Here is a 24,480-nt window from a genome sequence, read left to right on the forward strand (position 1 = left end):
CCTGCGTGCCTGAATGGCGAATCCTGAATTCTTCGCCGTAAGTTTAGTAAGATGTACTACGGCCTCCGAAATGAATGAATTAGCTAGTTTAAGGACTCTAAGCCTGTCCGTAACGTCGTCCAGAGTAGCTGAACCAATGTTCTCTTCCAGAGACTCAATCCAGAATGCCGCTGCAGCCGTGATCGGCGCAATGCATGCAAGGGGTTGCAATATAAAACCTTGTTGAACAAACATTTTCTTAAGGTAACCCTCTAACTTTTTATCCATTGGATCTGAAAAAGCACAGCTATCCTCCACCGGGATAGTGGTACGCTTAGCTAAGGTAGAAACTGCTCCCTCCACCTTAGGGACCGTTTGCCATAAGTCCCTTGTGGTGGCGTCTATTGGAAACATTTTTCTAAATATCGGAGGGGGTGAGAACGGCACACCGGGTCTATCCCACTCCTTAGTAACAATTTCAGTAAGTCTCTTAGGTATAGGAAAAACCTCAGTACTCGTCGGTACCGCAAAATATTTATCCAACCTACACATTTTCTCTGGTATTGCAACTGTGTTACAATCATTCAGAGCCGCTAACACCTCCCCTAGTAATACACGGAGGTTTTCCAGTTTAAATTTAAAATTTGAAATATCTGAATCCAGTCTGTTTGGATCAGAACCGTCACCCACAGAATGAAGTTCTCCGTCCTCATGTTCTGCCACCTGTGACGCAGTGTCTGACATGGCCCTAATATTATCAGCGCACTCTGTTCTCACCCCAGAGTGATCACGCTTACCTCTTAGTTCTGGTAATTTAGCCAAAACCTCAGTCATAACAGTAGCCATATCCTGTAATGTGATTTGTAATGGCCGCCCAGATGTACTCGGCGCTACAATATCACGCACCTCCCTCTGAGCGGGAGATGTAGGTACTGACACGTGAGGCGAGTTAGTCGGCATAACTCTCCCCTCGTTGTTTGGTGAAATTTGTTCAATTTGTACAGATTGACTTTTATTTAAAGTAGCATCAATACAGTTAGTACATAAATTTCTATTGGGCTCCACTTTGGCATTGCAACAAATGACACAGGTATCATCCTCTGAATCAGACATGTTTAACACACTAGCAAATAAACTTGCAACTTGGAAATACAATTCAATTAGAATAATATTAAAATGTACTGTGCCTTTAAGAAGCACAGAAGATCTATGACAGCTGAAAATTAATAAATTGAAACAGTTATAGCCTCAATCCTTGTAAACAACACAACTTTAGCAAAGGTTTAATCCCATTAGCAAAGATAACAAATTCTGAAAGCAGGAAACAAATTACAGAATAAACGTTTTTTATCTCAGTCAAACTATAATTCTCACAGCTCTGCTGAGAGAAATTACCTCCCTCAAAATAAGTTTTGAAGACCCCTGAGCTCTGTAGAGATGAACCGGATCATGCAGGGAATACAATGAGTTGCTGACTGAAATATTTGATGCATAGAAAAAGCGCCAAAAAACGGCCCCTCCCCCTCACACACAGCAGTGAGGTTGAACAGAAACTGTCAGAAAAACAGATTAAGCAACTGCCAAGTGGAAAAATAGTGCCCAAACATTTATTCACACAGTACCTCAGCAAATGAAAACGATTTTACATTCCAGCAAAAACGTTAAACATAATCTCTAGTTATTAAACAGCTTTATGTATTTCTTACAGTGTAATTCTAGTGAAGTACCATTCCCCAGAATACTGAAGTGTAAAGTATACATACATGACATTATATCGGTATGGCAGGATTTTCTCATCAATTCCATTGTCAGAAAATAAAAACTGCTACATACCTCTATGCAGATTCATCTGCCCGCTGTCCCCTGATCTGAAGTTTACCTCACTCCTCAGATGGCCGAGAACAGCAATATGATCTTAACTACTCCGGCTAAAATCATAGCAAAACTCTGGTAGATTCTTCTTCAAACTCTGCCAGAGAGGTAATAACACACTCCGGTGCTATTTTAAAATAACAAACTTTTGATTGAAGATATAAAACTAAGTATAATCACCATAGTCCTCTCACACATCCTATCTAGTCGTTGGGTGCAAGAGAATGACTGGGAGTGACGTAGAGGGGAGGAGCTATATGCAGCTCTGCTGGGTGAATCCTCTTGCACTTCCTGTTGGGGAGGAGTAATATCCCAGAAGTAATGATGACCCGTGGACTGATCACACTTAACAGAAGAAAGGGGTTATCCTTGAGATGTAATTTCTAATATTTGTCAGGAGATTTTTAAATGTTCAAGTACAGAAGAATAAAAATAAACAAAATAGACTCTTTTGTTGTGACAGAGTATAGTGATACCAGGAGAAGAAATTTCAACATCATTTGTAAACATTGGTATACGGGCGGGGAGCTGTGGACTCTTTCCATCTGAAGCAAAGAAAATTATCAGGTAAGCATAATTTAAGTTTTTCTTCATAAATGGAAAGAGTCCACAGCTGCATTCATTACTTTTGGAAAAACAATACCCAAGCTATATAGAGGACACTGAATGCAAAAATGGGAGGATACAAGAGGCGGCCCATTCTGAGGGCCCCAGGCCTGAAAACCCCTACCCAACAAAATCCTGCTTCGTCCGAAGCCGAGAATAACTTTGAAAAAAAGGAAAAGGCCCAAGGACACTGACCCGCAGATAGTCCACAGCCTTGCTAGAGACCGCAGGAACTAGACTTGACTGAGTCAACAGCCTCCAAGAGACACTGTCCCCAGCAGTCGGTCTCCAAACATTACACCCCTTACTAAAGAAAGGGAACAAACCACCGTATTCTTCCACAAAGAAAAGGCACGGAGAAAACATGATTGTACTTGTAAAGCGCAGCTAATCCCCCTTAAGGGGCTCAAGGCGCTGCTCATTTTATCAACCTCGAAAGGAGGAAAGGCTAAGAAGACCTCATCGGGGATCGAACTTGCAACCCTTGGTTTGCTACAGTGCAGAGTAGCCACAGTGAATTAGTATGCTGAGTTAGCTTCCAGCTAGCATAAGGAACTACAGAAAAAAAAACTAAAAAGGGCACAACGAGTCCAAAATAAAAACACAGAGCAAAAACCAGCGAAACCGGTTCAGGCTAACAGAGACCCAACCAGTCTCATAGAAACAAGGGGAGGCAACACCCAGACCCCAGAAATACAGAAACCACGGGATAAGGCCGGGAGTCTGAAACAGAGAGAGGATCTTCCCCTAACACAGTGCAACCACACTCTAGGAAGCAACTGAAGACGAAGGTCCCCAAAAAAACATCCCCTAAGCAAAAAGCTTGCAAAAAGAGACAACACCTCCTATCTCCCCTGATATGGAGACGACTAACTCCCGAAAGAAGACAGAGCCACACGGCCTTCACTTCCTAATTAAGCAGCCAAAGCCGCCATAAAAACCGGACGATGTCCAGAAAGTCTCGTACCAAAGGAAGAAAACCTCTAAAAGGAATAAGTCCCAAAAGGACACTTCCAAAGAGACCATGAAAGGCAAAACCGTAAGAATGGCGGTATGAAGGGACCTAAATCCTCAAAGCCTCCAACCCACAAGGGGAAGGAACACTCTAGTTCCCCAAAAAAACGGAAACGACTGAGCATGTTGCTGCAGATCTCAACGGAGTCCCGGCCCACTAGATTAAAAGGCGACTGAACCAATCCCGCATACCCCTAAGCAACCACGGACCCTAAAGTCCTCTCAGGATGCTAGTTGAAGCTTGTAAAACAAGACAATCACACAATCTTCAATCAATCACAATCAATATTGTGATCACTGGTCGCCCTCACCGGACCAACTGGACATAAAAAGGTGCCATGTGTCTGAACTAGGCCTCAAAGACAAAAGGATTTGTACCCAATCAGGACCATCCTGAAACCAAGGGTCCCAGCACTGTCAAGGCCACATAGAGTCTCCCCCGATGATGGAGGGATAAAGAACAGTCAGACAGACTTTTGTAAACAGAGCGAACAAAATTGTCTTTTATCCTGGTCTTTCTTTTGTTTCCAGGATTTACTCTCTCTACATAAACTCTTCTATTCTATATAAGGGTCTGCACCAGATATTTGATATATTCTAGACCATACCAGTATTAGCCTAGAAGCCAACTGGTTGGATACCCCTTTTTCTAAATAAGCTCATAGCAATTGCGTCCCCTCCGTTATTAAAATTTGAAAGGATAAGTAGTGTTTGGGTTACCTGCATGCGTAGTAAGAGTTGATGGTAGGGAACTTGTCTCGTGAGAAATAGAATCCCCAGAGACGGATGGCTTAGTGGGCACCTGATTCCCCGATCCAGAGGAACAGAGCACTTGAAAAAGGCATTCGGAACAATGCCTAAGTGTATACAATGCCTAACAAGTGTATACATTTGTGATTGCTATTGTGTATTCTGCATGATTAAGGCGCTGCTTGTAGCCCAAACTTTGCTGTTTTATTTGTGGAAATAATGCTCTAATAACGAGACTTTATGCTTTTACACAGTGGGTGCTGTCCTACTACTTTTATATTAAAGTTTTGAATAAAGCTCCAATGGATTTTTAGGACAGAAGTGGAGCACTCTCTCATAGCAATCTGTAACAGATTATTAAACATGCGGCAATAACAGTGGGAAGGCAAATGAGACATTATCATCAGCTAATAAACTAAAAAAACCAATAAACGTAAATCAAACCATATTTTGTTTCAAATATTGATACTAACTATATAAATGATTTTTTTTTGAAGGATAGTTTTTTTTGCCTTTGCTAAAATAGGTAGATAATAAGGGGCAAAAAACTTTTTGATTCCACAAAATAACTTATCAAACATTTATAAAAACTATGATTCTTTACTTGTAGTAAAAATGAAACAAACTGTTATTGTAGGCTATCTATGTCCTTGGCAAGAAATTACAGCTTGGGTTTACTTTATGCTGTGAGCGCTCTGCCTTGACAATAAGACATAGTGCATTATAAGTTTCAATATATTTTTATTTGTTTATATATTTTTTTTTCTCTGTAGCAATAAAACCAGTTATAAAACCTAATCCTTATTATTAAATACATATTAGTTTAGTATAGGTTTTTATACAATACTGTATAAAGGGAGGCAGCTATCTCACGGTTTGTTAAAATAGGATAATTTTAACAGTCTTCTCAAAATGGGAGCAGTGTATGCTACACTAACTAATGGAAGTGAAGTATTGCTGAATGTATAATCGTTGCTTTGTTTTTATAATAAGTCCACATTAAAAAATGATATTATTTCACAGCATTTCAGTCTCCTCCTTTTGTCAGTGCTAATATGTATATTTAACGCTCTCCCTGGCACAAACATAGATTTTGTAAATAATTGCTGCAGTTTGAAAACAGTGGTATCACACAGTTAACATGCATTTTGCTTTCTTTAAATACAGCCATTTAATTCAGAATAAAACGGACAGACAAAAAAAAAAATTAAGTCAAGTTCCTACATAGGGCTAGATTCCGAGTTGCGAGCTAACAGTTACGTGGGATGTAGCGCTTGTATTACAAAATTAAAGCTAACATGAATGTGTGAGCGCAATCGCAAATTACTCTACAATGATTAACGCAACCTCAGATCTTTGTTTAACTGTTTTGCAAAACAAAAAAGTGTTACAAAACATATAAAAATAGATTGAAAAGTGCAGTTAAACTCATAACAACACTATCTAATACAAATGATTAAAACATAATATTGCACACAAAAAAAGTTATAAGTGTAATGCTCGTGGGATATTCCACTATCAGACCAAACTCGGTCAGTAGTCTTCTTATCCCGGGGTCGAGCCGGAATGATAGGGAATATCCCAGAGCAGAGAAAGTTTGCAAGATGAGGTAAGCAACACTCGCCACAGGCAGGACAGTCTTCGGCGTCAACAGGCAGGGAATCAGAGAAAGGCAGTTCAAAGGCAAACCACTAGAATGGTCCGGCAGGCAGGGTGTGGCAACTGTAAAGCAGTCCAGAGGTAAACCATGCAACGATAAAGCAGTCCAGAGATCAACCACTAGGATTTTCAGGCAGGCAGGGTTTGGCAAGAGTAAAGCAGTTTAGAGGTAAACCACTAGGATAGTCAGGCAGGCAGGGTTTGGCAACAGAGAGGCAATCCAGAGCAATAGGGGTTAAGCAAGCAGAGTAGTGAGACAGGAAGGGTTCAGTTATAGAATATCAATCCAGCAGTTTAGGGGTTAACAGGCAGAGTGGTCAGACAAGCAGAGTTCAGCAGCAGTATATCAATTTAGCAGTTTAGGGGTTAACAGGAAGAGTGGTCAGACAAGCAGAGGTCAGCAACAGTATATCAGTGCAGCATACAGCAATAACAAACACCTCAAGGAACTCAAGGACACTGTTTCAGAGAGGAGACGTGCAGCGAGGACGTCATTGCCGCACGCTCAGAGGAACTGCCGGATCCCTGGCAACCGCCAGAGCGTCCTAGGCAACGAGCAGAGAGGAAGCGTTGCGTCCCTGGCAACGGCCAGGCGGCGTGACAATGAGGGCTCAAAGATATGAGGACTTGGGTGTTTGAAAAAAACGATGACCACAGTGTTAAACATCAAGGGATGCAGGGGTTACTGGTGGGCTACCTTATTTTCTACTATTTAGTGATTACCATGATTTTTTACAACCCCTTCTCTCACCTTTATCTCTTTCCTTGCACTAAATAGCGCACAGGGCAAGGATAGTGCTTTTGCAGTCTTTTTAGTGCTTTAATGGTTACAAAATAAAAATGACTAAAAATAGCTGTTTATGTTGCACTGAGCAGGACAGATGTAATACTGTGCCTTAACTTTCTTGACCTTTTTATTTTAAGAGTGCTCGTGCTATTCTCATCTAATTTGTCGCATTTTTTCTATAGTTTATGCAACAAAGAACATGAATAGAAAATGAAGTGAATATTTTCAAGCAGCTAAAACTGACATATAAGCCACACACTGTGGTAAAGAAATTGTAGGTTATGCACATGATTAGAAGCATGGGTTATTATTTTACAGCCCACTAAACAAGCTTGTTAAATACCCTCAAGCCATTATATTTTAAAGTTTAACACATTAGTGAAATATCAAGCAATAATAATTGTGCACAAGTGACAGTCTATAATTACACTGCCAAGATTTGGTCTAGATGTACATTTTTATTTTTATGATGAACCACACACACAACAGGAACTACTCGTGTTCTCCAATCTGTTGCCATTTATCTATCATTGGCATTTGTGCACAACAGGAAGTGATATAATACTAAAATTCACTCTCCATTCCCACATTCTCTTAGAACTGCAATCCCTGGAGAACGGGTAGCCAGGAGCAGAGAGCAAGGCTTTATAGGTTTTAATGCAAGAGGGCATATACATATATAAAGACAATATGACACATACTGGGAGATGTAGCTAGCAGAAGAGGCACAGTCAGAGGTACCAATAAACATGCTATAATCCATTGGTCAGGTATATGGTGGTACTCTGATATTTTCTCTAATGTGCTCCTCATTTCACCTACTCAAGTGTATTAAATTGTTTACAAATAACTCATTTATCTTCATTTTCTCATTGGAAATAGCTTACTTTTACTATTTCCCCACCTATACTGAAAATGTATATACGTAAAATGATGGTAAATCCGAGTGTGTTTAAAAAAACAAAATTTATGCTTACGTGATAAATTTATTTCTCTTGTGGTGTATCCAGTCCACGGGTTCATCCATTACTTGTGGGATATTCACCTCCTGGTCAGCAGGAGGAGGCAAAGAGCACCACAGCAGAGCTGTTAAATAGCTCCTCCCTTCCCTCCCACTCCAGTCATTCGACCGAAGTTAGGAAGAGAAAGGAAAAGCCAAGGTACAGAGGTGTCTGAAGTTTACTGGGAGATGTAGCTAGCAGAAGAGGCACAGTCAGAGGTACCAATAAACATGCTATAATCCATTGGTCAGGTATATGGTGGTACTCTGATATTTTCTCTAATGTGCTCCTCATTTCACCTACTCAAGTGTATTAAATTGTTTACAAATAACTCATTTATCTTCATTTTCTCATTGGAAATAGCTTACTTTTACTATTTCCCCACCTATACTGAAAATGTATATACGTAAAATGATGGTAAATCCGAATGTGTTTAAAAAAACAAAATTTATGCTTACGTAATAAATGTATTTCTCTTGTGGTGCATCCAGTCCACGGGTTCATCCATTACTTGTGGGATATTCACCTCCTGGTCAGCAGGAGGAGGCAAAGAGCACCACAGCAGAGCTGTTAAATAGCTCCTCCCTTCCCTCCCACTCCAGTCATTCGACCAAAGTTAGGAAGAGAAAGGAAAAGCCAAGGTACAGAGGTGTCTGAAGTTTACATAACCCACAACCTGTCTTAAAAGAACAGGGCGGGCCATGGACTCATCGTGTCAAAAAAGAAATAAATTTATCATCAGGTAAGCATAAATTTTCTTTTCTTTTTTAAGACACGATGAGTCCACGGATCATCTTAATTACTAATGGGATTCAATACCCAAGCTAGAGTACACAGATGATATGGGAGGGACAAGACAGGGAACCTAAACGGAAGGCACCACTGCTTGAAGAACCGTTCTCAAAAAAACAGCCTCGGCCGAGACAAAAGTGTCAAATTTGTAGAACTTTGAAAAAGTTAGAAGAGAGGACCAAGTTGCAGCCTTGCAAGTCTGTTCCACAGAAAATTCATTTTTGAAAGCCCATGAGTAATGAACAGTATTCCTGGAATGAGCCGTAACCTGCTCGGGAGGCTGCTGTCCAGCAGTCTCACAAGTAAAATGTATAATACTCTTCAGCCAAAAAAGAAAGAAGCAGCCGTAGCTTTCTGTCCCTTACGTTTTCCTGAGAAAACCACAAACAAAGAAGAAGACTGACTAAAGAACTTAGTCACCTATAAGAAACAACTCTAAAGCACGAAGCACGTCCAAATTGTACAGACACAAGGAAGGAACAACAATCTCCTGATTAATGTTCCGATCAGAAACTACTTTAGGAAGAAATCCAAATTTAGTATGAAACACTACCTTATCGGGATGGAAAATAAAGGAGACTCATACTGCAATGCCGAGAGTTCTTACACTCTCTGAGCAGAAGAAATAGCAACCAGAAACAAGACCTTCCAAGATAACTTAATATCTAAGGAATACATAGGCTCAAACGTAGCCCCTTGAAGAACTTAATTAAGACTCCATGGAGAAGTAACTGGTTTGAACACAGGCCCAATCCTGACCAAGGCCTGACAAAAATATTGAACATCTGGGACATCCGCCAGACATTTGTGTAGCAAAAAGGAGTAAGCCGAGATCTGACCCCTTAGGGAACTCGTTGATAAACCCTTCCCCAAACCTTCTTGGAGAAAAGATAAAATTCTAGGAATCCTAACCCTACTTCATGAGTTGCTCTTGGATTCACCCAATAAAAGTATGTACTCCAAATTTTATAGTAAATACTTCTAGTCACAGGCATACAAGTCTGCATCATGGACTTTATGACCGAGTCAGAAAATCCCTGCTTGGATAAGATTAAGAATATAATCTCCAAGCAGTCATCTTCAGAGAAAATAAATTTGGGTGTAGGAAAGGTCACTGAAACAGAAGATCCTTTCTCAACGGAAGTCACCAAGGTGGTAGAGATGCCACCTCCACCAGATCTGCATACCAAATCCTGCGAAGCCAAGCCAGTGCTATGAGAATCGGCGAAGCCCTCTCCTGTTTGATTCGAGCATTGACCCGAGGAAGAAAATCAAACAGAGGAAAAAGCTGGAGAACACTTCCGGATGTATTTCCTACTCCCCCGGATGAAAGGTCTGTCTGCTCAGGAAATCCGCCTCCCAGATTGTCCAGCCCTGGGATGTGGATCGCCGACAGGCAGCAAGAATGAGCCTCCGCCAACTGAATTATATTGGATACCTCTGTCATCGTTAAGGAACACATCGTTCCTCCCTGATGATCGATGTAAACTACTGACGTTATCTAGTTTGAATTGGAACCTGATAAACTGGACAGAAGCTAACTGAGGCCAGGCCAGAAGAACATTGCAGATCGCTCACAGCCCCAGAATGTTTATAGGAAAAAAAAGACTGAGTCCAACCCCTTGAGCCCTTAGGGAGCCCCAAACTGCTCCCCACCCAAGAAGACTGGTGTCTGTTGTCACAATTACTCAAGATGGTCTGCGAAAGCAGGTTCCCTGGGGAAGATGATTCAGAGACAACCCCATTGAAGAGAGTCCCTTGACTCCTGCTCCAGTAGTATTCAAGGAGACAAATCTGTATAATCTCCGATCCATTGCCTGAGCATGCTTAACTGCAGAGGTCTGAGATGAGACCGAGCAAACAGGATGGTGGTCCATTGCCACCACCATCAGCCCGGTTACCTCCATGCAGCCACTAAAGGCTGAGGAGTGGACTAAATGACTAGACAAGAATCAATCTCTGATTTCCTGAGATTCTGTCAGAAAAATCCTCATTAATATGGAATAGATTATAGTTCCCAAGAAAGTTACCCTTGTGCTTGGGACTAAGGAACTATTCTCCAAATGTACCTTCTTTTTCACCCGTGAGAGCACGGGAATGATAACAAAATGTCTGTGTGAAATCTTGCTTGCTGTAAGGATGGCACCTGGACTAGGATGTCATCCAGATAGGGCGCTACTGCAATGCCCTGTAAATGAAGCACCGCCAACAGCGATCCCAGAGCTGTGGCAAGACAGAAAGGAAGAGCCACTAACCGGAAGCGTTTGTCTAGAGAAGCAAACCTTAGAACTTGAGATGATTCTTGTGACTGGCACATGAAGGTACACGTCCTTTAAATCCACTGTTGTCATAAATTGACCCTCTTGAATCAAGGGAAGATGGAACGAATAGTTTCCATCTTGAAGGACGGAACACTAAGAAATTTGTTTAGACTCTTGAAATCAAAAAAGTGGTCTGAAAATTCCCTCTTTTTTTTTTTTTTTGGAAACCACAAACCGGTTGGGATAAAAACATAATTTATGTAAGAACTTACCTGATAAATTCATTTCTTTCATATTAGCAAGAGTCCATGAGCTAGTGACGTATGGGATATACATTCCTACCAGGAGGGGCAAAGTTTCCCAAACCTCAAAATGCCTATAAATACACCCCTCACCACACCCACAATTCAGTTTAACGAATAGCCAAGAAGTGGGGTGATAAAAAAGTGCGAAAGCATATAAAATAAGGAATTGGAATAATTGTGCTTTATACAAAATCATAACCACCACAAAAAAAGGGCGGGCCTCATGGACTCTTGCTAATATGAAAGAAATGAATTTATCAGGTAAGTTCTTACATAAATTATGTTTTCTTTCATGTAATTAGCAAGAGTCCATGAGCTAGTGACGTATGGGATAATGACTACCCAAGATGTGGATCTTTCCACACAAGAGTCACTAGAGAGGGAGGGATAAAATAAAGACAGCCAATTCCTGCTGAAAATAATCCACACCCAAAATAAAGTTTAACGAAAAACATAAGCAGAAGATTCAAACTGAAACCGCTGCCTGAAGTACTTTTCTACCAAAAACTGCTTCAGAAGAAGAAAATACATCAAAATGGTAGAATTTAGTAAAAGTATGCAAAGAGGACCAAGTTGCTGCTTTGCAGATCTGGTCAACCGAAGCTTCATTCCTAAACGCCCAGGAAGTAGATACTGACCTAGTAGAATGAGCTGTAATTCTCTGAGGCGGAATTTTACCCGACTCAACATAGGCAAGATGAATTAAAGATTTCAACCAAGATGCCAAAGAAATGGCAGAAGCTTTCTGGCCTTTCCTAGAACCGGAAAAGATAACAAATAGACTAGAAGTCTTACGGAAAGATTTCGTAGCTTCAACATAATATTTCAAAGCTCTAACAACATCCAAAGAATGCAACGATTTCTCCTTAGAATTCTTAGGATTAGGACATAATGAAGGAACCACAATTTCTCTACTAATGTTGTTGGAATTCACAACTTTAGGTAAAAATTCAAAAGAAGTTCGCAACACCGCCTTATCCTGATGAAAAATCAGAAAAGGAGACTCACAAGAAAGAGCAGATAATTCAGAAACTCTTCTAGCAGAAGAGATGGCCAAAAGGAACAAAACTTTCCAAGAAAGTAATTTAATGTCCAATGAATGCATAGGTTCAAACGGAGGAGCTTGAAGAGCTCCCAGAACCAAATTCAAACTCCAAGGAGGAGAAATGGACTTAATGACAGGTTTTATACGAACCAAAGCTTGTACAAAACAATGAATATCAGGAAGAATAGCAATCTTTCTGTGAAAAAGAACAGAAAGAGCAGAGATTTGTCCTTTCAAAGAACTTGCGGACAAACCCTTATCTAAACCATCCTGAAGAAACTGTAAAATTCTCGGTATTCTAAAAGAATGCCAAGAAAAATGATGAGAAAGACACCAAGAAATATAAGTCTTCCAGACTCTATAATATATCTCTCGAGATACAGATTTACGAGCCTGTAACATAGTATTAATCACGGAGTCAGAGAAACCTCTTTGACCAAGAATCAAGCGTTCAATCTCCATACCTTTAAATTTAAGGATTTCAGATCCTGATGGAAAAAAGGGCCTTGTGACAGAAGGTCTGGTCTTAACGGAAGAGTCCACGGTTGGCAAGAGGCCATCCGGACAAGATCCGCATACCAAAACCTGTGAGGCCATGCCGGAGCTACCAGCAGAACAAACGAGCATTCCTTCAGAATCTTGGAGATTACTCTTGGAAGAAGAACTAGAGGCGGAAAGATATAGGCAGGATGATACTTCCAAGGAAGTGATAATGCATCCACTGCCTCCGCCTGAGGATCCCGGGATCTGGACAGATACCTGGGAAGTTTCTTGTTTAGATGGGACGCCATCAGATCTATTTCTGGAAGTTCCCACATTTGAACAATCTGAAGAAATACCTCTGGGTGAAGAGACCATTCGCCCGGATGCAACGTTTGGCGACTGAGATAATCCGCTTCCCAATTGTCTACACCTGGGATATGAACCGCAGAGATTAGACAGGAGCTGGATTCCGCCCAAACCAAGATTCGAGATACTTCTTTCATAGCCAGAGGACTGTGAGTCCCTCCTTGATGATTGATGTATGCCACAGTTGTGACATTGTCTGTCTGAAAACAAATGAACGATTCTCTCTTCAGAAGAGGCCAAAACTGAAGAGCTCTGAAAATTGCACGGAGTTCCAAAATATTGATCGGTAATCTCACCTCCTGAGATTCCCAAACTCCTTGTGCCGTCAGAGATCCCCACACAGCTCCCCAACCTGTGAGACTTGCATCTGTTGAAATTACAGTCCAGGTCGGAAGCACAAAAGAAGCCCCCTGAATTAAACGATGGTGATCTGTCCACCATGTTAGAGAGTGTCGAACAATCGGTTTTAAAGATATTAATTGAGATATCTTCGTGTAATCCTTGCACCATTGCTTCAGCATACAGAGCTGAAGAGGTCGCATGTGAAAACGAGCAAAGGGGATCGCGTCCGATGCAGCAGTCATAAGACCTAGAATTTCCATGCATAAGGCTACCGAAGGGAATGATTGTGACTGAAGGTTTCGACAAGCTGTAATCAACTTTAGACGTCTCTTGTCTGTTAAAGACAGAGTCATGGACACTGAATCCATCTGGAAACCCAGAAAGGTTACCCTTGTCTGAGGAATCAAAGAACTTTTTGGTAAATTGATCCTCCAACCATGATCTTGAAGAAACAACACAAGTCGATTCGTATGAGATTCTGCTAAATGTAAAGACTGAGCAAGTACCAAGATATCGTCCAAATAAGGAAATACCACAATACCCTGTTCTCTGATTACAGACAGCAGGGCACCGAGAACCTTTGTAAAAATTCTTGGAGCTGTAGCTAGGCCAAACGGCAGAGCCACAAATTGGTAATGCTTGTCCAGAAACGAGAATCTCAGGAACTGATAATGATCTGGATGAATCGGAATATGCAGATATGCATCCTGTAAATCTATCGTGGACATATAATTCCCTTGCTGAACAAAAGGTAAGATAGTCCTTACAGTTACCATCTTGAACGTTGGTATCCTTACATAACGATTCAATATTTTTAGATCCAGAACTGGTCTGAAAGAATTCTCCTTCTTTGGTACAATGAAGAGATTTGAATAAAACCCCATCCCCTGTTCCCGGAACTGGAACTGGCATAATTACTCCAGTCAACTCTAGATCTGAAACACATTTCAGAAATGCTTGAGCTTTTACTGGATTTACTGGGACACGGGAAAGAAAAAATCTCTTTGCAGGAGGTCTCAACTTGAAACCAATTCTGTACCCTTCTGAAACAATGCTCTGAATCCAAAGATTGTGAACAGAATTGATCCAAATTTCCTTGAAAAAACGTAACCTGCCCCCTACCAGCTGAGCTGGAATGAGGGCCGCACCTTCATGTGGACTTAGAAGCAGGCTTTGCCTTTCTAGCTGGCTTGGATTTATTCCAGACTGGAGATGGTCTCCAAACTGAAACTGCTCCTGAGGATGAAGGATCAGGCTTTTGTTCTTTGTTGAAACGAAAGGAACGAAAACGATTATTAGCCCTGTTTTTACCTTTAGATTTTTTATCCTGTGGTAAAAAAGTTCCTTTCCCACCAGTAACAGTTGAAATAATGGAATCCAACTGAGAACCAAATAATTTGTTACCCTGGAAAGAAATGGAAAGTAAAGTTGATTTAGAAGCCATATCAGCATTCCAAGTTTTAAGCCATAAAGCTCTTCTAGCTAAAATAGCTAGAGACATAAACCTGACATCAACTCTGATAATATCAAAAATGGCATCACAGATAAAATTATTAGCATGCTGAAGAAGAATAATAATATCATGAGAATCACGATGTGTTACTTGTTGCGCTAAAGTTTCCAACCAAAAAGTTGAAGCTGCAGCAACATCAGCCAAAGATATAGCAGGTCTAAGAAGATTACCTGAACACAGATAAGCTTTTCTTAGAAAGGACTCAATTTTCCTATCTAGAGGATCCTTAAACGAAGTACCATCTGACGTAGGAATAGTAGTACGTTTAGCAAGGGTAGAAATAGCCCCATCAACTTTAGGGATCTTGTCCCAAAATTCTAATCTGTCAGACGGCACAGGATATAATTGCTTAAAACGTTTAGAAGGAGTAAATGAATTACCCAAATTATCCCATTCTTTGGAAATTACTGCAGAAATAGCATTAGGAACAGGAAAAACTTCTGGAATAACCACAGGAGCTTTAAATACCTTATCTAAACGTTTAGAATTAGTATCAAGAGGACCAGAATCCTCTATTTCTAAAGCAATTAGAACTTCTTTAAGTAAAGAACGAATAAATTCCATTTTAAATAAATATGAAGATTAATCAGCATCAACCTCAGAGACAGAATCCTCTGAACCAGAGGAGTCATCAGAATCAGAATGATGATGTTCATTTAAAAATTCATCTGTAGGGAGAGAAGTTTTAAAAGATTTTTTACGTTTACTAGAAGGAGAAATAACAGACATAGCCTTCTTTATGGATTCAGAAACAAAATCTCTTATATTATCAGGAACATTCTGCACCTTAGATGTTGAGGGAACTGCAACAGGCAATGGTACTTTACTAAAGGAAATATTATCTGCTTTAACAAGTTTGTCATGACAATCAATACAAACAACAGCTGGAGAAATAGCTACCAAAAGTTTACAGCAGATACACTTAGCTTTGGTAGATTCAGCACTTGACAGCGATTTTCCTGTAGTATCTTCTGGCTCAGATGCAACGTGAGACATCTTGCAATATGTAAGAGAAAAAACAACATATAAAGCAAAATTGATCAAATTCCTTAAATGACAGTTTCAGGAATGGGAAAGAATGCCAAAGAACAAGCTTCTAGCAACCAGAAGCAATAAAAAATGAGACTTAAATAATGTGGAGACAAAAGTGACGCCCATATTTTTTCGCGCCAAATAAGACGCCCACATTATTTGGCGCCTAAATGCTTTTTGGCGCCAAAAATGACGCCACATCCGGAACGCCGACATTTTTGGCGCGAAATAACGTCAAAGAATGACGCAACTTCCGGCGACACGTATGACGCCGGAAACGGAAATAGAATTTTTGCGCCAAAAAAGTCCGCGCCAAGAATGACGCAATAAAATGAAGCATTTTCAGCCCCCGCGAGCCTAACAGCCCACAGGGAAAAAGTCAAATTTTAAGGTAAGAAAAAATGGTCAAATCAAAATGCATTATCCCAAATATGAAACTGACTGTCTGAAAATAAGGAAAGTTGAACATTCTGAGTCAAGGCAAATAAATGTTTGAATACATATATTTAGAACTTTATAAACAAAGTGCCCAACCATAGCTTGGAGTGTCACAGAAAATAAGACTTACTTACCCCAGGACACTCATCTACATATAGCAGATAGCCAAACCAGTACTGAAACGAGAATCAGCAGAGGTAATGGTATATATAAGAGTATATCGTCGATCTGCAAAGGGAGGTAAGAGATGAATCTCTACGACCGATAACAGAGAACCTATGAAATAGACCCCTTAGAAGGAGATCACTGCATTCAAATAGGCAATACTCTCCTCACATCCCTCTGACATTCACTGCACGCTGAGAGGAAAACCGGGCTCCAACTTGCTGCGGAGCGCATATCAACGTAGAATCTAGCACAAACTTACTTCACCACCTCCATCGGAGGCAAAGTTTGTAAAACTGAATTGTGGGTGTGGTGAGGGGTGTATTTATAGGCATTTTGAGGTTTGGGAAACTTTGCCCCTCCTGGTAGGAATGTATATCCCATACGTCACTAGCTCATGGACTCTTGCTAATTACATGAAAGAAAAGAAAACTCAGACCCTATACCTGTATTGGAACTGGAACAATCACTCCCAGGACTGAAAGGTCTCTTACGCAGTGTAAGAACGCCTCTCCTCATATCTGATCTGCATATAATCTTGAAAGCAGAAACCTGTTTCTGGGAGGAAAACCTTTTGTAAATTTAAAAAGAGATTATTATCGTCAAGCATGATCCCACCAAGGCCTTCCCCTTGTAAAGAATCGCTAAAAACGAAGACTTAGAGCATACATCCGTAGAACAAGGCTCTAACACTAAGGCTCTGTGAGCTGGAACAAAGAACTGGAAACCTATGCAGGGTAACTCCGGATGGAGTGTGAGAGGAAGCGCAGAGCACTGCATGTGAACCCTAAACATTTTGTGGGACACTATAGGAGAAATCAGTGGCATAAATGGACCATTGTCCACAGACTCCTAAACAGCAAACGCCTAGAAGGAGTAGGTTCAGAAAAAAGTGATTTTTGTTTTTTTTAAATTGACACATAAAAAACATTACTGTCTCTTTAAATTTCAAAAGTAATTTGTTATTTCTGTGTGGAAAAGCAAGCTAAATCAGCATGCCAATATTGCTATTCATAGACATCGCCATGACATTAAAGAAGCAATGTCTTGTGCAGCAATTCCAGATGGAAATTGCAAGGAACTGCAGGGCACTGCATGTGAGATAGGAAAATAATGTACACATCTTTAATTAACCTGCCTTACATATAGCAGAATAATGAAATAAAAACTTAACCAGTTGCTAATAAAAATCAACATATAGCAAGTGACTGTCCCTTTAAATGCTAAAAGTTTAACATCTTTATTTTCACTAAAACAAAACAAGTCTAAGAAGTATGAGAGAAACGACAGTGCTCTATCTATACCTCAGCTAAACCAGCTGAAGCGACAGACAGCCTGTTTATGCAGAAAACTGAGCACATAATAGCGCTGACTGAAGCGCAAACATTTATATAGAAATTCCTTCGTGTCTTCCGATAACCGGAAGTGACAGAAAGGAAAGGATTTCTATACAGCGCCATCCTCCACTCCTAGCTTATACTCATAACTGACAGGAGGGAGGAAAGAAAACATTGGCGCCATTTTTTTTACCAACTCCGCCTCTTGTGGGCGTCGCCCAAGTCATTATGTTAGAAAGAAAAGGAGTGGCCCTCACTGAAGTGGAGAAATAAAAAATAAAGCTCTATCTCTATCGTGGTAACACCGTACACACTGCACTCATACCGGTAGGGTACATGAACAAAGAGGAAAACATGTCATCACCCGGTCGCCATTATCACACTATAGCCCCCAGGGATCAAGCAGACAAACCGAACAACAACACGTGTCTGCACTCCTCTAAACTGTTCAGCCCTTTAGTTCCATCATGAGTAGACACTCCTCTGTGCACCTGATAATACATAAGCATTGCACAGCCCTCTAGGCCTGTAGACAACTCCACATATCTAGTGAGTATTAATGCTCCATCTGTAGGAGACTACAATGCAAGCCAAATGTAAATGTCTGTGTGCAGATATAGTGACTCTTTCACCCAGTCAGCCTTATTATTAGACCGGGAATGAAAGACATGCCAGTGCCTGCGTCCTAACTGCCTTAATGTCCCCAGTTAAACTAGGAGAATCTGAATCCAATTTGAATGAGGTTAAAGGTAAATTTTAGAAAGTGCCCAAACTTTCTCTGAGATCTCTACCCCCAGAAAAAAGTTAGCACTTACCCTCACATTGTCTGCCTGGCAGCAAGGCAGGACCCAGGTTTAAGAGGTTCTCTCCCTCCCATGGACCTGGAAAGAAAAGAAAGTCCTGAGTAAAAATCCTTAAGGCTTTCTTAGTCAGGGCAGCATCAGTATGGGAGGCGCAGTGATAATTATGTCCCACAAGTTCCCATTGCTTTATAGCCACCAAAAGCTCTACTGTAGAGACTGATATGGACTACGGCTACACCCTAGAGCAAAGTAGCACACTCTGGCACTACTTTAAAACTAATAAACTCTTGATTGAAGAATCTAATCCAACACCTCACTTTACCTCTTCCTATCACTAACGTAGGCAAAGAGAATGACTGGAGTGAAAGGGAAGGGAGGAGCTATTTAACAGCTCTGCTGTGGTGCTCTTTGCCTCCTCCTGCTGACCAGGAGGTGAATATCCTTTATTTTTAGTTTCAGTCAACACATTAAAAAAAGGATGCTAAACTTATCCCGCTTGTGCTGCGGCAGCTCGATAAAGTCAGAGTCTCCGGCCGCCCATGGCACGGCGCTCTTCTCTTAAAGAGGTGACATTTCCACCACTAAATCAATAGCTGTGCTAGTCATCTGACAGTGTACACACAAACACACACACATACAGTATATATATATATATATATATATATATATATATATATATATATATATATATATATATTCATTTATATATTTATATATACAGGGGTGGAAAAATATCATTATGGTTTACAAGTCAGAGGTTAAAAGCTACTTACAAGAGGGAAAAAGTTACTAGTTTACTCAATGTTGAAGATAGGAAAAAGTCAAATTTCTAAGTTATCCACTGCAATTTCTAAGTCGCCCAGGACTAGTGGACCACTGGAAATGTCCAGCCCTGTATGGATATATAATTATGCAATTAATTTGTGCTGCAGATAGCAGAAAACATTATAATATTAGAGAGTATTGGCTGTCAACATTTTCTGTGGAGAAGTCTGAAAACTAAATAGATTATACAACATACAATACATGATAAATAAATTAATAAACAAAAGACATACCTTGTTTATTACGCCTTGACTGAAGGCTCAGGTGATAGTAAGCATTTTTTAGCAATAAAGTATTTTTTATTAAGATATGTACAATGGTTTTTTAGACATAATGCTATTGCACACTTAATAGACAATAGTATAGTGTAAATATAAATCATATGCACTGGAAAACAAAAAGATTAGTGTGACTAACTTTATTGCGGTGGTCTGGAACCACACCCGCAATATCTCTGAGGTACGCGAGCGTGTGTGTGTGTATATGTGTATATATATATATAAATAAATAAATATGTATTAAAAGAAAATATTACATGTATAAAACCCTTAATAGAACTACCAAGTTAATTGAACTATTCTTTTCATGCACATCTACAAATCTCACCTGTTTTCTTCCACAGACTCATCATTTTCATCTACATCTTTGTATTTGTCAGGGTCAGGCAGTGCACTGAGATCAACTTCATCCTCACTGTTATGGTCAAGATAAGCCACAGCTTCATCCTCTTCCTAAGATAAAAAAGGATTCCACAATGATCAGTCAGTTCATATTAGCAAATGTTTTAGGTCAAGCTTGTAAAGTTTCTAATTCCCATGTCTGTTTCGTTCTCTTCTTACATTTACATGCAACCTAAGGTAGAGGTCCCTAAAGTGATAGTAAGGTCAAAATTGAAATGTGCATGAATGTATTTTTTATTTTAAATAAAAGCATTTCTGCAATATACTTCAGCTAGCGAAATGCTTCTAGTAAAAGTTATTTCAGCCGCGGTATATGCACATATGGATCAGATAGCTGGCTGTGGTGTGTACTGCATCAGTGAGAAAAAGGGACAGTCTAGTCAAAAATAAACGTTCATGATTCAGATAGGGCATGTCATTTTAAACAACTTTCCAATTTACTTTTATCATCAATTTTGCTTTGTTCTCTTCATATTATTAGTTGAAAACTAAACCTAGGTAGGCTCCTTTTTCTAATTTCGTAACCCTTGAAGGCCATCTCTTATCTGAATGCATTTTGACAGCTTTTAACAACTAGAGGGCGTTAGTTCATGTGTGCCATATAGATAACATTGTGCTCACACCAGTGGAGTTACCTAGGAGTCAGAACTGATCGGCTAAAATACAAGTCTGTCAATAGAACTGAGATAAGGGGGCAGTCTGCAGAGGCTTAGATACATGGTAATCACAGAGGTAAAAAAGTGTACTAATATAACCGTATTAGTTATGAAAAACTGGGAGGTGGGTAATAAAAGGGATTATCTATCTTTTTAAACAATAAAAATTCTGGTGTAGACTGTCCCTTTAATTCAACAAAGATAAATATCCTAATGATTAATTTAACCCAAGCACCTTGATGGTGCAAGAAAAAAATAAAGTGAAACAACCCAAAACATTTTATTTACAACTATTCCCAAAATGAGCTTTCGTGCACATTGGATCAAATTAATTTTTTTACAAAAAGTCTATTTTAAGCAACAGTTCTTGGAAACCTTTACAAAACAAGGATAGTTCCGTTGCAGGTGTTTTGTTACATTTATAATGGGATCTGGTTAAATAACAGGGTTATAAAAACTGAGGGAATATGATTTTTATTTTTAACAATTACAAATTGGCTGAAAACACAACACCTCTTTTTTGGTCTCCATATAATAAGGTTCATGTTTAAGTTGTATGTGGAAAATTACATTTCAGAAACACAAGACCCTGAAACCGTCTGAGTTATGTTTGATGCAGCAGAGTAAAGGTTTTTCTGTGTCACAAAGCAACACACATAAATCCGGCTTCTTTTAAAGGAACACTAACATTTTATTTTACTTTGCTGCACTTAAAACTGGATTTTGCACATGTATTATAGTATAATTTTAAGAGCAGTTATGAGTTTTGTAGTAAATATAATATTGTTAAACGCCCTAAAGATTTAGTAGGTGCTCTTTTCCTGTTGACAAAACAAAAATAATTACAGAAACTTGGAACAAAAATGTATTTTGTGAAAAAAGTAAATCATTTGAAGGGTTAAATGAATAGTCTAGTGAAAATTAAACTTTCATAATTCAGCTAGAGCATCAATTCTAAGCAACTTTCTAATTTATTCCTATTATCACATGTTCTTCATTCTCTTGGTATCTTTATTTGAAAAAGCAAGAATATAAGCATAGGAGGCAGCCCATTTTTGGTTCAGCACATGGGTAATGTTTGCTGATTGGTGGCTAAAATTAGACACCAATCAGAAAGTGCTACCCAGGTGCTGAAACAAAAATGAGCTGGCTCCTAAGCTTACATTCAAATAAAGATACCAAGAAAAATAAGGAAAATTGATAATAGGATTACATTAGAAAGTTGCTTATAATGAATTGCTGCTCTATCTGAATCATGAAAGTTTAACTTTGACTAGACTATCCCTTTAAATCCTCCCCCAAAAATATTTCAGTTAGACAAGAAAAAACAACAACCTATAAAGAGAAGTAAAACCGGCTTTGTGTTGTACATATTAGTATCCAGTGTCAAATAAAAGGAATATAACACAAAAACATGTCTACAGACATCCATGATTTCAGATAAGACGCAACATTCAATGAACCGAATGTACAAACAGGCTCTTAGTGTGGTGCTGTGTATACTCTTTGTTTCTGATGGCTACATACATCTCTTGTCATTGGCTCACCAATTCTGTTAAGCTGGAGTGGAATATATATGTTTAAACCCTCTGCAGGAGATAAACAGTTATATGCAAACAACAGTGCAATAATAAAATTCTCTAAAACATCAGAGCATTTTCTTTTTGCACATTTATGCCCCTTTAATGGAAGGTAATAGATGAATGAAACAACTCTTGCACAGGAAATTATAAGAAGCCCCTACTCCTTGGAAATATGGCAAAATGCTGTGGAGCTGACTTTAACTATGTGTTTATTAACCCCTTTGTAGGGATATAACAGTTCCATGAAAGAAATAATGCAATAATAAAATGCTAACAAGTTAAAGTATTCTCTTTTTGCACTTTTAAGACCATTTAAGTTAGTTCTTTGTCACATAAAAGCTGAAAAGTAAAATAAGTAACTGAGGAAACAAAGCTGATCACAATGGAATTATGTTAAAAAAACCCATCAGTTAAACTCTCACCAAGCATGAATACCAATAAAATAGCTCACGTGTTGGCACATACACAAATGCAATTAACTGATTGTAAGCTGGACAGTTCCCAGTGGTCTTTGGATAACAATTTACTATAAATGAATGGATAATAAAGTTGGAACAGTATAAATGCTATTCATATACATGTAAAAGAGTTACTGCATAGATAACAGAATTTATGCTTACCTGATAAATTACTTTCTCCAACGGTGTGTCCGGTCCACGGCGTCATCCTTACTTGTGGGATATTCTCCTCCCCAACAGGAAATGGCAAAGAGCCCAGCAAAGCTGGCCATATAGTCCCTCCCAGGCTCCGCCTACCCCAGTCATTCGACCGACGGACAGGAGGAAATATATATAGGAGAAACCATATGGTAACGTGGTGACTGTAGTTAGAGAAAATAATTCCTCAGACCTGATTAAAAAACCAGGGCGGGCCGTGGACCGGACACACCGTTGGAGAAAGTAATTTATCAGGTAAGCATAAATTCTGTTTTCTCCAACATAGGTGTGTCCGGTCCACGGCGTCATCCTTACTTGTGGGAACCAATACCAAAGCTTTAGGACACGGATGAGGGGAGGGAGCAAATCAGGTCACCTAAACGGAAGGCACCACGGCTTGCAAAACCTTTCTCCCAAAAATAGCCTCCGAAGAAGCAAAAGTATAAAATTTGTAAAATTTGCCAAAAGAGTGCAGTGAAGACCAAGTCGCTGCCTTACATATCTGGTCAACAGGAGCCTCGTTCTTGAAGGCCCATGTGGAAGCCACAGCCCTAGTGGAGTGAGCTGTGATACTTTCAGGAGGCTGCCGTCCGGCAGTCTCAAAAGCCAATCTGATAATGCTTTTAAGCCAAAAGGAAAGAGAGGTAGAAGTTGCTTTTTTACCTCTCCTTTTACCAGAATAAACAACAAACAAGGAAGATGTTTGTCTGAAATCTTTTGTAGCCTCTAAATAGAATTTTAGAGCACGGACTACGTCCAAATTGTGTAACAAACGTTCCTTCTTTGAAACTGGATTCGGTCATAAAGAAGGTACAACTATCTCCTGGTTAATATTTTTGTTGGAAACAACCTTCGGAAGAAAACCAGGCTCAGTACGCAAAACCACCTTATCTGCATGGACCAGATAGGGCGGAGAACACTGCAGAGCAGATAACTCAGAAACTCTTCTAGCAGAAGAAATTGCAACCAAAAACAAAACTTTCCACGATAATAACTTAATATCTACGGAATGTAAGGGTTCAAACGGAACCCCTTGAAGAACTGAAAGAACTAGAATAAGACTCCAGGGAGGAGTCAAAGGTCTGTAAACAGGCTTGATTCTAACCAGAGCCTGAACAAACGCTTAAACGTCTGGCACAGCTGCCAGCCTTTTGTGAAGTAAAACAGATAAAGCAGAGATCTGTCCCTTCAGAGAACTTGCAGAAAATCCTTTCTCCAAACCTTCTTGTAGAAAGGAAAGAATCTTAGGAATTTGTATCTTGTTCCATGGGAATCCTTTAGATTCACACCAACAGATATATATTTTCCATATTTTATGGTAAATTTTTCTAGTTACAGGCTTTCTAGCCTGAATAAGAGTATCTATTACAGAATCTGAAAACCCACGCTTTGAAAGAATCAAGCGTTAAATCTCCAAGCAGTCAGTTGGAGGGAAACCAGATTCGGATGTTCGAATGGACCCTGAACAAGAAGGTCCTGTCTCAAAGGTAGCTTCCATGGTGGAGCCGATGACATATTCACCAGGTCTGC

At 39.7% G+C, this 24,480-nt stretch overlaps 1 protein-coding gene across 1 annotated transcript in view; it reads right to left on the reverse strand.

Moving 5' to 3' along the window:
* DDX10 (DEAD-box helicase 10) overlaps positions 1–24,480 on the reverse strand; it is an 856,778-nt gene that overhangs the window by 105,363 nt on the left and 726,935 nt on the right. Inside the window, exon 17 of the mRNA XM_053708541.1 lies at positions 19,982–20,106. Coding sequence (XP_053564516.1) covers positions 19,982–20,106 — 125 coding nt within the window. The remainder of the gene's footprint in view (positions 1–19,981; positions 20,107–24,480) is intronic.

Source organism: Bombina bombina, chromosome 3 (genome assembly GCF_027579735.1).
Source record: "Bombina bombina isolate aBomBom1 chromosome 3, aBomBom1.pri, whole genome shotgun sequence".
Taxonomy (NCBI): domain Eukaryota; kingdom Metazoa; phylum Chordata; class Amphibia; order Anura; family Bombinatoridae; genus Bombina; species Bombina bombina.